The following is a 12,708-nucleotide window of genomic DNA, read 5'->3' as shown; positions in this document are numbered from 1 at the left end:
GCTTGTGTCCATTAGCCAGCAAAGCATAAAACAAACGTGAACCATGATCATGGAGACTGTCCAGGGCACTGGCCAAATGGAAAGAGGCTTCCATGGAAATGGCGAGACCCTCAGATACTCCTGTTTGCAGGTGACATTGATCTCATTGCCTCAAACCTTAGAGAATATCACAGGGCCTCCTTAATAAGTTCTGTGAGCCCCTCATCTACGTAGGAAAAACCAAATGGATGTAGAAAGCCTACTAATTGAAGGAAAAATATTGAATTGGTCCTGTCATTTTACATTATAGATATGGGCCCTTAGTTGGATGGCGAGTTGGATTAAGAGAGTAATAGTAAAAATGGAGTATTTTATTTTGGGAATTGTATAATGCTTCTAAAAATCTCAAGTTACCGCAAATAAAATTTTTTTAAAACACAAATATTCTCAGTGATGGATGCTGTATGGCTGTAAATCATGGACCACCAGTCTTGCTCTCCCCAAAATCAAAATTTTGGATAATCCTGAGTGCACAGAGAAATGCATAGTGGATACAAATAGCCTATGACATGTTTTTAGCAATAACTTGGACATGAGAAGTGGCATTAGATATTTCCTCTAAGAAATCTGAGAGAAGCAGTCACATAGTGAAACTGAAATTACCTGCTGGCCTGCTCAGGAGCTAAACTGTGCAAATGTCATTTTAAAATAAATACTCAGAGAAAGCCATCATCCAGCATGTCAGCTGTTTCCTTTGTGAGACCATATGGCATGAGATGGATAGGTCACAGTTTGTACCATTGGGGAGAACACTCTTGCTGTTCTGAGGAGGCCACAGATCAATTGAGTTATACCTGCCTTTTGCCAATTCTCCAAACCACCCAGCATGTGGTCTGTAGGGGGAGTGGGCAGGAGAACTCTAGATAAGGAGTCAGGCTCTGGATCTGGACAAACCATTATCTCTGGGTGTCAGTGTTCTGCTCTGCAAAATGAGGGAATTTGGATTGGATGATTTCCAAGATTACTTCCAGCTGATTCTGAGAGAGACATCCATCTTTTTCCTGGGGATACAGGGATCCAAAGGCCCAAGCAGGGCATCTTTCTATGGCAGATCTGATTCTGATAGATAGAAATATACCTAACAGGATTGTATTTTCTTTCATATCCAAATGCTCAGAAATCCCAACCACTTTATTCTTCAGCTCCCAAAACCTGCCTACTCTACACCCACTTTAACTTATCTCTTCAGATTGGGATATAGAATGAATTGGTCCAGCTGAAAAAGGATGAGCTGAGATCTGTCCTTTTCTCTCAGCAATGTTGGGCATTGGGGAGTGGATTTGGGGTGCAACAGGAAGCAAAATTGTGGAATCTTGACAATGTCTTTGCAGCTGCTGCTCCTCCTCCCATATGTCCTGGGCCCTCATCTGCCTCATTGTAGCGGAAAAGTTCTGGGAATTTTAACAGTTTATAAAGGATTTTCCTTTATAATGATGTGAGTTAGATGATGATGTGATTATTATCCTCCCACTCAGAAGTTGTAGAAGCAGAATTTGAATCCTGGTTTTCTAGCAGCAAATCCACTCTTCTTTCTATCCAACTCAACTAGGGAAAAGTCAAAGCTTCTTGGCTGACGAGTCCCCAACAAGATTTTTAGCAGGTGCCTTCTAGACATAATGCCTTAATTCTGAACTTGAACATATTCATTGTTAGACAAGCCAAGGAGGGAGGAATTAATGGGTTCATGCCTAGGCTTCTACAAGGAAGAAAATATAGAATTGGAAGGGTAAAAAAATATGTAGCTAAATGTTACTTTCTTTAGAAAGCTGAGGGATAGAGGTAGAGGAAAGAGAGCTGGAGACTGTTGGGCTCTTTTCCTTAAAATCCCTGTCTTCATTTTTCCAGGGTGTGAACCTTTATGTGAAGAATTTGGATGATGTCATTGATGATGAGAAGCTACGGAAGGAGTTCTCTCCATATGGAGTGATCACCAGTGCTAAAGTAAGGACCACCTTAGGCCTTGGGATAGAGGTACAGGGGAAAATGAGGTCACCATTTCCTCTACTTCCAGATTGAGGGTGGGGACAGCATGGGGATTTCAGGCAGAAATGGCCTGGTTCTGGGATGTGGTTTATACCCCACAAAGATCACATCTCTTCATGAACCATATCCTAGATATAGTAGAAGGGAAACTTACTAGAAAGAGATAATAAGCTACATCACAATGTAGTTTGATTCCTAGTCAATCAATAATTATTTATTTGGCTAATCTAAGGTGGGTCTTATCTCATGTGGCTTCAGGCCCCAAAGTCCTGGCCCCTCAAACCTGTGACCAGCCAAGTAACCAGTGCCTCCTCTGTGGTAAGCCCTGAGTTAGCCATTGTAGGGAATCTAAGAGAAGGAAAGGACAAGGACTTTGCCTTCAAAGAGCTCAGTGAATTCACAGACTGTTAGAGCCAAAATGTCCCTGAGTTTGGTGATCTAATGATCATTGAGGAAATTGAGGGCCAGATCAGGTAAATGGCTTGTTAGTCAGTGAGAATGCCAAGACTAGAACCCAGATCTTTTAACTCCCAGTCCTGGGTTTCTTGTGTATTCCATACTGCCTTTCATTGTAGCTGTCACCAAAATAAAATTAGCATAAATTTTCAAACCAAAATGATACGAATTCACTTAAGCAGTATGATGTAACTGGAAAGGCTATCCAATTGAGATCTGTCTGGGGTTCTATTCCTGGTTTTCACTAGTTTTGTCACCTAAGGCAGGTAAGAACTCGCTTGTTCAGATGGTGAATGATCCCTACCAACCTCTCAGGACTGTTGTGAAGATCGGATGAGATAATAGTGTAAAAGCACAGTTTTCAATACTCTGAATCAGATTAAGATGTAATTGGGAGACAACCATTTCCCAATTGATGTGCATTTATCTATTTTACATTTATTTCTTTATTACTATAAAAATGTTCCTGTTAATATTTTGGTATATGAGGGAGGTTTTTTTTTTCATCATTGACTTCTTTGGGACATATAATTAAAAGTAGAACCTTTGAATCAAAAGTTATGGAATTTGAATCACTTTTTAATGGAAGTTTTTTTTTTCCAAAACATGCTGCAAGGATAATTTTCCAACATTGACCCTTGCAAAACCTTGTGTTCCAATTCCCCTCTTCCCCCACCCCCAGATAGCAAGTAATCCAATATATGTTAAACATGATAAAAAATATGTTAAATCCAATATAAGCATATATATTTATAAAATTATCTTGCTGCACAAGAAAAATCAGATCAAAATGGAAAAAAAATGCAAAAATAAAATTCAAGCAAACCACAACAAAAAGGGAGAAAATGTTATATTGTGATCCATCCTCAGTTCCCACAGTCCTCTCTCTGGGTATAGATGGCTCCCATCACAAAGTCTTTGGAATTGGATTTGGGAGATATTTTAAAAAATAAATAAAAATGCAATAAAACATAGAAAACATTATATTTTAAAACAGGGTTGGTTTGAGACCCACAGAAATCCTTCTGTGCAGATTAATGGTCTCCTTTTTTATCTGATTTTGACACTGTGGTATTGACATAAACGTTAGAAGCAGAAACCAAATTAAATGTTTATTCACATAATTCTAGAATAGTGATTTCCAGTATTTTTGATAAGGAAGGCTGATGCTATTTTTAAAATAAACACTTTATTCTGAGTCCCTAGAGTGGGAATTAGGAAACCTGAGGTCTGCTATTTAAATGTGCAAATCACTTAGATTCTCAATGCCTCACTTTCCCCCTGTAAAATGAGAGTGTTGACCTCAATGGTCACATTTTAAGACCATTGCCAACTCTTGAGTCTGGGGCAAGACCTACAGACCAAGGAGTGCTAAGATGTAGGTAAATATTAGCTTATCTGATTCCACACTTGTGAAGAGAAGGCCTGAGTCCCTGAGGAACTATGGGGGTTATTCAAGCCAGGGGTGGGCTGAGTCACAGGAGGGAGAACCACATTCCCTGAGCATTACCCCAGCCTCATCTTTTCTCTTTAGCCTAAGCTCCTCCAGGCCCGATTCTCGGGCCAATTGGGGCACACTGAGCAGTCAGCCTGGGATGGTGAGCTCATTTTGCACCTGTCTCCTTGGCTAGATCAGGAGCTCCTTGGGTCTCTCCCTGCCTGCCTCCCTGTGCCCAGCCCAAGGCCTTGCTCATTGTAGCTTTTTAGGAAAACCTCAAAGGCTGATACTGAGGGAGGAGGGAAGTGTGACCTGGGGACCTGGTATTCCTTCGGCTCCCCCCCAGTGGACCTTGTCTTGTCTTGCTTCTAGGTGATGACAGAGGGTGGCCACAGCAAGGGGTTTGGCTTTGTGTGTTTTTCCTCCCCAGAAGAGGCTACAAAGGCCGTGACAGAGATGAATGGCCGGATTGTTAGTACCAAGCCCCTCTATGTGGCCCTGGCCCAACGCAAGGAGGAGCGGAAGGCCATTCTCACTAACCAGTACATGCAACGCATTTCTGTCCTAAGGAACATAAATGGCCCCATCTTTCCCCAACCCACCAATTATTTCCTGCCTGCTATCCCCCAAGTCACTGCGATCTTCCAGGTATTTATCCTTTCCTCAGGAACAGTGGTAATATATTCTTTTTGTCCCTGGGATCTGGGGACATGTTGCTGTCTACTTCTAGAAATTCAAGGAACCCTAAAACATAAAACACTGGGACTGGAAAAGACCTTAAAATAATCTTGTGAGTTAAACAAACAAGGCAACTAAGGTCCAGAATTTAAAAAAAAAATGTTAGGGTCATGCAGTTTCTTGGCAGAGCCAGGTCAGGATGAAAAGCCAAGTTTCTTTTTGGTCTGGTGTTATTTCTTTTCTGGCCCACTGTTAAAATTATAATGCCCTGTGGTCCATTTGTTTTTTATTGTCTCTGGCTTTAGAACGACACATGGGATAAATGGGCAGCTAAGCCATCTGTCTCATTCTAACAGCCTCTGAAATAGGAAGCAAATGGGCACAGGCTTCTCCCTGTGATAGATGGCATAAATAAACTGAGTCACCTATGTATTTAACCAAATTGTTTAGGAAATAGTTATGAAAAGTGAAGAGAGATGGATGTTCATATAATTTGTACTTCACCCTATCTCCCATTCTACTCTGTGGCCCCTGGACTATAAGAGGCAAAAGAATACCGTAGAAAGAGCACTTGGTTTGGAATCAGAATCTAGAATCAAATGTGGTGATTCAGGCCAATTTCAGTAGACTTATGATGGAGAGATCCATCTGCATCCAAGAAAGAGGACTGTGGGGACTGAATGTGGATCATGACATAATATCTTCACCTCTGCAGTTGTTTGCTTGCTTGATTTTTGTCTCTTTCTTTTCCTTTTTGATCTCATTTTTCTTGTGTAATATGATAAATGTGGAAATGTTTAGAAGAATTGCACGTTTAACCTATATTGGATTGCTTGCTCTCTAAAAGAGGGGAAAGGTGGGGAGGGAGGGAAAAAACTTCTGGAACACAAGGTTTTGCAAGAATGAATATTGAAAACTATATTTGCATATATTTTAAAAAGTAAAAAAAAAAAACTATTATAAAAAAAAAAGTTTAGGGAAAAAAGATGACGACGACCTGGGGTTCAAATTCCAGGTCTGCCACTTACTACTTATGTGATCTTGGTCAAATTATTTAACTCCCTCAGTCTGTTTCCTCTCCTACAGAATAAATGCAGAAGTGGAAGGTGGAGGTAAATTAACCAAAGTGTAACAGTTCTAAGTCCTGTGTGCTCACTGTCTCCACAGTCACCTACTAGAGCATCCTTCTATAGTCCCAGCACCATGGCCCCCATTCGGCCTGCCCCAAGGTGGACCAGCTATTCTCCTAGGTCTCTGCGTAAGTGTTTCCTTCTCTCCTTTCTTCCATCTGGACCTTTTCCCTCCCACCTTTTGTCTTTTTTTATTCTCTTTTACTTGTATCCCTTGTATAGCCATGGGCTGGTGGTTCTGTTATTTCACTTCTCCCCTTTGCCATCATCGACTTCTATGAGGAGCTTCTGGTCAGGTACAAAGTACCAGTCTTGATTATATCATTTGTTGTCTTCTTGCCAGCCACCCCCCGGCGCTCCGCCTCCAACATCAGTACTGTCCGGCAGGCCTCTACTCAGGTGCCCCGGGCAGGGCCGCACATGCAGAGAGTGGGTAAGTTGGGACTGTTACTTCTTCCCTTCTTGTATAGACTGCTCTGGAGGGTAGGGAGGCCAACAAGAGGGTTCACTTTCCCCCAAAGGTGAATGTAGTGCTCTTTGGAGGGCCGCATCATCTATGCTTCATATTTGTCTGGGAACAAGAATGTACCTGTTCTTCCTCCATAAGGATGGAAGGAGCTTGGTTTTCCTTGGCATTCCCAGTAGATGGAGTGGTTCTTGAGTTAGTTTTCTCACTTAATGCTCCTTTCCTTCAATCTATTCCTTCTTCTCCATATCTACCACAAGATGCCAGGTTCATGTAAGGAAAACCTTAACTGGAGCTAAAAGTGGAATAGGCTGTCTTGGGAAGTAGAACACTTCCTGTCACTTTGGATGGCTTCAGATCAGGTTCACTGACCACTTCTCAGGAAGCTATACAATGTAAGGTACTTGAGGCAAGAAGATAGGAGCTGCCTCATTTGATCCCTGTATCACCAGGGCTTCCAGTGTTGCTTTTAATAAATGCTTGTTGATCTAACTTGTAAAAGGATTTCTGTTCAGGTACTAGACTAGCTGGCTTCAAGGTTCTTTCCAACTCTGAGATACTTTGATTTTTAATATTTCTCTTTATGTATTGCAGTCAATATTGGGACTCAGACCATGGGAACTGGGTGTCCAGGCTCCCCAGGTCAAGCCATCCCACAATACAAGTACTCCTCAGCTATGCCTAATGCACATCAGGTAAAGGGTTTGTCCAGGCTCCTCAGACTGATCTGAGCCCGAGGACATGCTGGGTTGTTTACTTGCTTAGTAATTCAGTTTTCACCTCTAATTTTGCTATTATATTTTTGTATGTTTTTTTCTCTCTCAAAGCCTATTTCTCCTTTTATTCAAAATTCACCTCTTCTAGGTATTCTTTCCTGTTGAAACTAAGCTAATTGATTGTTGCTTTATGTCCCCAGTAATTATAAATGTTAGATCTGAGGAGGACCCTTTACAACAGAGGTTCTTAACTCTTAAAAAAAAATTTCAGGGGGACAGCTAGGTGGCACAGTGGAAAGAGCACCAGCCCTGAAGTCAGGAGGACCCTAGTTAAAATATGAGCTTAGACACTTAACACTTCTTAGCTATGTGACCCTGGGCAAGTCACTTCACCCCACTTGCCTCCGGGGGTGGGGGGAGATCATGGTTCTTGGGTTGAGTGAATTTGTAAGTCTCATCTCACTTTTCTTATGAAGAAATTGAAGCTGTAAAATTCAATAGATTTACTCAAAGTCAAATAATGTTAGAGGTCTAGGTGTAGAACCTCTTTTCTCAACCCCATGCAGCCTTTATAGTTATATAGTATATTTTCTACTTTAATAAGCCCTTTTCTTTTTTCTTAAAATGAGGTCACAATATGAAATACTTTCTAAAGCTTTCATGAGTCATTTCATATTACACACACTGAGCTTTATTCCTTATTCCTGATAGTAGACAAGGCTTTGTAGGCAGGTAGTTCTGTTGTTGTCTGCAGTTATTGATGTGTCTGTCTGAGCTTTTTTTCTCTCTCTCCTCCCCTCATTCTCCCCAGGTAATGGAGAGAGCTGTGCACATCCAAGGGCAGGAGCCTTTAACCGCTTCTATGTTGGCCTCAGCCCCACCTCAGGAACAGAAGCAAATGCTTGGTATGTGTACAGCTCTTGCCTGGTAGTATTGGGGGCAGTTTGGGCCTGAGTGGGAAACTTGCCTTGATATTGGTGTAAAAACCTTTAGCTCCTGGATTCCAGTTAGTACCAGGGGACTTGGGAACCAAATGCTTGGATTTGGATCCCAACTTTGCTACTTATTACCTGGGTTGGGTAACTTTGGGTAGGTTTTTTCTCCACACCCTGATGCCTCCACTATAAAACAAGGCAGTCGAATATTATTTCTAGAGGCCCTTCTAGCTCAATGTCCCATACCTCCCATATTCTGCTTGCATTTTGACCAGCAGTAAATGGTTTTCCTTGCACCCTGTCACAATCTTAGCTGCTTTAGAGGCAATTTGGTGTGATGGAAAGAACACTGGGCATTGTGATCCTAGGTGGATCATCTGTTTTTTCATTTGTAATGGGGGGATATCATTTAAGCTGTTTGGTCTGGCTGTTCCAATTCTCTCCCTAATCCAGTTTCTCCTCCATTCAGCTGGCAAAGTGATTTTCCTAAAACTCAGGTCTGACCATGTCATCTCACCTCCCAATCCTTCAGAGACTCTAGGATCAAAAAGAAAACTCCTTTCTTTGGCAAAGTCCTTTATAACCTTTCTCCTTCCCGTCCTACTCCCTTCTCTCCTTCAGTCTTCTTACACCTTGCTCCCCGACTGGTAATCTTGAATCCTGTGATGCTGACCTCCTTGCTGTTCCACCAACGAAACACTCCAACTGTTGGCTCTGGGCGTTTTCTCTGGCTGTCCCCCATGCCTGGAATGTTCTCCCTCCTCGTCTCCACCTCCTGGCTTCCCTTCAGCCACAACTAAGATTTCACCTTCTATAAGGAGTCTCTCCCAGGCTTCCTTCATTCTAGTACCTTCCCTCTGTTATCTCCTGCTTATCTTATATATCCTTTGTACATATTTGCTTGTTATCCCCATTCCCTTAGCAGATTGTGAGCTCCCCGAGGGCAGGGATTGTCTGGCTTTTTCTTGTATTCTCAGCACTTAGTGTGGTGTCTGGCACACAGTACATGCTTAATAAATGTTTATTGACTGAATGACTGGATACTGCTTTCCTCTTAGGACTGATGTGAGGAAAGTACTATGGAAATGGGAACTTTTTCTTGTTGATCACTAAAGGCCTTCATTTTTGTCCTTCCCTTCTCTTTAAAGTGTTTTGCCTCTATCCCGATGGATTCGGGAGTGGATGGGAACTTCCTTAGCTTTCCCCTAGAGACTCCCTTTGGGTTTGTGAGGACAACCCTGTCTCCTCTAGGATCATAGGTCATATCATACAGTGGGAAAAGTGCTGATCTGGTCCTCAGAACATCCAACCAGGAGTCCTGTTTTAGACACTTATTAGCCAAAGTAACTAGGCATGTATTTTCATCTGTTCTCACATGTATAAAGTGGGATTAACTCAATACAGAGGAGCAAGTATGGCACAATGGCTGGAGAGCTGCCTTGGGCTCATATCCCCCAAACTCATACATTGTCTGGGTTACTTGGGCCGAGTTACTCTGACCTGTTGGGACCTCTGGACACGTAAGTCTAAGATGCATAGCAATTGGTCATCGGTAGTTAGGGAAGCTCCTTCCCTGCATTAGTGATGAAATCACAGGATCAGACCAAAAAAAAAAAAAAAAAAACTCTACAAGGTTGTCGAGGAAGATGCCTTTATCCACCTTAAAAAAAAAGTTCTAGAAATGTTAATTATCAGTTCAATGAATCCATGACCTCATGAACAGGTATTCCCTCCACTGGAGCAGGCTGTAACCTGACTACACCTTCTTCCCCATCTTGCTTTTCCCCTGGAGCTTCCTGAAGAATCCGGACCTTACCCTCTCTGGTCCCAATAGTTCAGGGATAACAATAGTACGGCTGTTCCAATCTCATTGTTACTACACAACTGGCTCACTTTATCTTCCTTGGTCCTTTCCACTACTATTCAAACTTGTCACCGTTGGTAATATGCTATCCCTCTGTCACCACCATGTGCTTTTCTATTACATTTCAGGTCACTTGTAATTTTGATGCTTTTGAGATCGTGGCATTCCATGATTGTTTTATGGCATTACTAGGAGACAACTTATTACTATTATAAAGATGAGCTTCTGCAGCAGTGAGTAGCTTGGAATCATGGAAAATGCTAATGTGATCTGGCCCAATTTCTCCCATTTATTGAACTTTAAGCCCAGATCACTATCCATAAAGGGGACCTAAGATCTATGATTAGCTCATTGGCCACCCATCTAAATGCATGTCATAATCTGGGCAGTGGGATTGTATTTAAAAATCTATTTGCTTTTTCCAATGCATAGTTAGACCATTCTCTTGCATAACTGTGAATTTCGCTACAAAATCACTGGTATTCTTGAGTCCAGTGTAACTAGCTCAATGCTATCCAAAAATGAGTATCTGAAGAACCTTGCCATCTATAGAAAAATACTTTTTTCCTTTGGACTTGACATAGCACATCCGAATAATAGTGCACACTTTTCACAAGCATGTATCTCCTGGTTCTCTCATTTGCTATTCACAGCTTTAGTTATTTTCACTTGTAGGTCATAGACTCTAAAATATGAGTTGAGTGTAGAATTGTATACTGTAGCCACAGCAATGGAAGGCTTCAGGGAAAATTCCTTTTAGCAGAAGTAGAAAGCCAGATAGTCTTGACATAAATCCTGGTTGGTTAACTCCCAGGCCCAAAATTCCAAAGGGAAAGACAGCTTAGAAAGCAATGGAGTGCTATCAGGAATGAACATTAGAAGGGAAAGAACTATTAAAAGTGGACAGACAGGGAAAGATACACATCAACCAAATCAAAATATTTAAAAGCATGCACCAAAGATAATGGAAGCAACAACGTATAGTAGAAGATACCATGGTGTGGCTCCACCAGTGTCAAGAATGCTTAGCTTGGAATGAGCTGAGGCTGTTGAAGAAAACTAAGGATAAAAGATTTTTTAAAGCTTATATTGGAGAAAATATACACTTGGGATAACTGACAACATAGAAAATAGGGTCAATCCCTTTCTTTTTTCCTTTTGTTTTCTAAGTACAGAGATCTTTGGCCTCAAAACAAAGCTAAAGGAACTTGAAACCCCAAATAAGCAGATAGTAAGAGAATGTCTAGCTGCCCTGGATTAGTTCAAATAACAAGTATTAGATGAATAACAGCACCTGACATTTATATGGCACTTCAAATTTGGTTTGCAAAGTCTTTTTCATGTGTTAGTTATTGGACCAAATGAGTTATGTAAAATAGCAACTTATCCCCATTTGTAAAATGGGGAAACAGAGACTGAGCAATAGCATTATTCAACCAGGTATATTTGAGGCAGGATTTGAACTTGGGTCTTTCTTATTGATTCCAAGACCTGCTTGAATTACCTAGCTACCACACATAAACTATATATACTGGGAAGAAGAGGGATAGCCTGAAAAAAATGGCAGATATTACTGAGCCACTGCTATTTTTATTGAATATAAGGGAGGTAGATGATAGTGGACTCAAGACTTATTAAGTAGCTAGAGTCAAAAAAGTTGGCACCTTAGACTTGGCTCTTGTTAACAATGAGGTATCAATTCCAATTGACTTCTAATGGAAAGAGCCATCCATATCCAGAGAAAACCATGGAGACTGAATGTGGATCAAAGTACAGTATTTTTACCTTCTCCCCCACCTTCTGATGTATTTTTGCTTGTATAGCATGACAAATATGTAAATGTTTAGAAGAATTGCACATGTTTAACCTACATTTGATTGCTGTCTAGGGGAGATGGGAGATGGGAAGGGAGAAAAATCTGAAACACAAATTTTAGCAAAAGTGAATGTTGAAAATTATCTTTACATGTATTTGGGAAAATAGCTATCTATATTTAAAAGTTGACATTTTCATGTTAGATGGCCTCTGAAGTTCCTTTATGTACTCAAGACTCAATGATTCTTGTATGAGCTTGTCAAAGAGGTTACAATGCTTAAGGAGAACTGTGCTTTGTTCTGCCAAATAAGACACAGCCATATTACGTAATCTTTACACTTCACAATTAACTGCTTGACTTCTGTTGAATAGACTTCTGCAAAAGCTTGCTTGTTCCCACCTCCTTTTTATCAACTATTATCCTGGGAGAATGAATGAGTTAACAAGCTTATATCCTGGTATGGATACTGATTTGCTTTCTGGTGACAGAATTCTATGATCTACACTGTAGGAAATCGTTTCCTCTGAAGCTGACTCAAACCAATTGGTGTATACAATTTTCATCTCTCAAGTGAAATTCTACATTCCTTCCAGCTTTTAGTTGCTCTTTCAGGTCCTAAGGTGGTTGTGCTTTCATTTTTGTCAATTATGATTTTACTAATATTGGCAGATATTTCACATCCACTTGTTTTATTCAGTTTTTTTAGCCTGGACTAGGACAAGCCAAGCTTTCTGTAAACATATTTTTTCACTTTTGCAAATTTTCTGCTTCTATTCATCTGCTAGCTTCCTCTTCTAATGTTTTTCAAAAAAGTTTGCAGTCTAATCCCATGTCCTGTAGCTGTGTTTGGAAATCAAGTGTCTTCAAACTAAAGTTTCTGAACACTTAGCTTCCTTATTGCAGTGGCTGTTTTAAATTGAGTTTAAATGTCTAAAAGTGATTATTGAGAGTTGATGCCTTAGTTATGTTTGCAATTTTTTCAGTCAGTACCCTGTTTAGGTCAAGTTAATTTCTTCCATCTTAGACTGCCTTCTTGGATGCACACAGACTGATGCTGGAAGTCCTCAGTAACTACTTTAGAGACTGTTGTGGTGAAAGTTCCAAAGTGTACCTCCCTCCTTCCCCCAATCCTTCTCAGCTGAAGATCACAAGCTTCAGTTCTAACCTGGCTCCATTAAAAAAAAAAA

General features: G+C 40.8%; 1 protein-coding gene across 3 annotated transcripts in view; it reads left to right on the top strand.

The window, feature by feature from the left end:
* The window catches only part of PABPC1L (poly(A) binding protein cytoplasmic 1 like), a 36,988-nt gene that overhangs the window by 20,971 nt on the left and 3,309 nt on the right, over nt 1-12,708 (top strand). For 2 of the 3 annotated variants that reach the window (XM_051976492.1, XM_051976490.1), the window contains 6 exons: nt 1,885-1,980; nt 4,289-4,564; nt 5,762-5,852; nt 6,068-6,157; nt 6,785-6,885; nt 7,718-7,811. In XM_051976492.1, coding sequence (XP_051832452.1) covers nt 1,885-1,980; nt 4,289-4,564; nt 5,762-5,852; nt 6,068-6,157; nt 6,785-6,885; nt 7,718-7,811 — 748 coding nt within the window. Of the gene's footprint in view, nt 1-1,884; nt 1,981-4,288; nt 4,565-5,761; nt 5,853-6,067; nt 6,158-6,784; nt 6,886-7,717; nt 7,812-8,462; nt 11,614-12,708 lie in introns of those variants that run through there. The other variant, XM_051976491.1, reaches the window with a different exon arrangement.

Source organism: Antechinus flavipes, chromosome 2 (genome assembly GCF_016432865.1).
Source record: "Antechinus flavipes isolate AdamAnt ecotype Samford, QLD, Australia chromosome 2, AdamAnt_v2, whole genome shotgun sequence".
In the NCBI taxonomy this organism is placed as follows: domain Eukaryota; kingdom Metazoa; phylum Chordata; class Mammalia; order Dasyuromorphia; family Dasyuridae; genus Antechinus; species Antechinus flavipes.
Note: the sequence above shows the minus strand (reverse complement) of the source record. Positions and strands in the feature narration are given on the sequence as shown.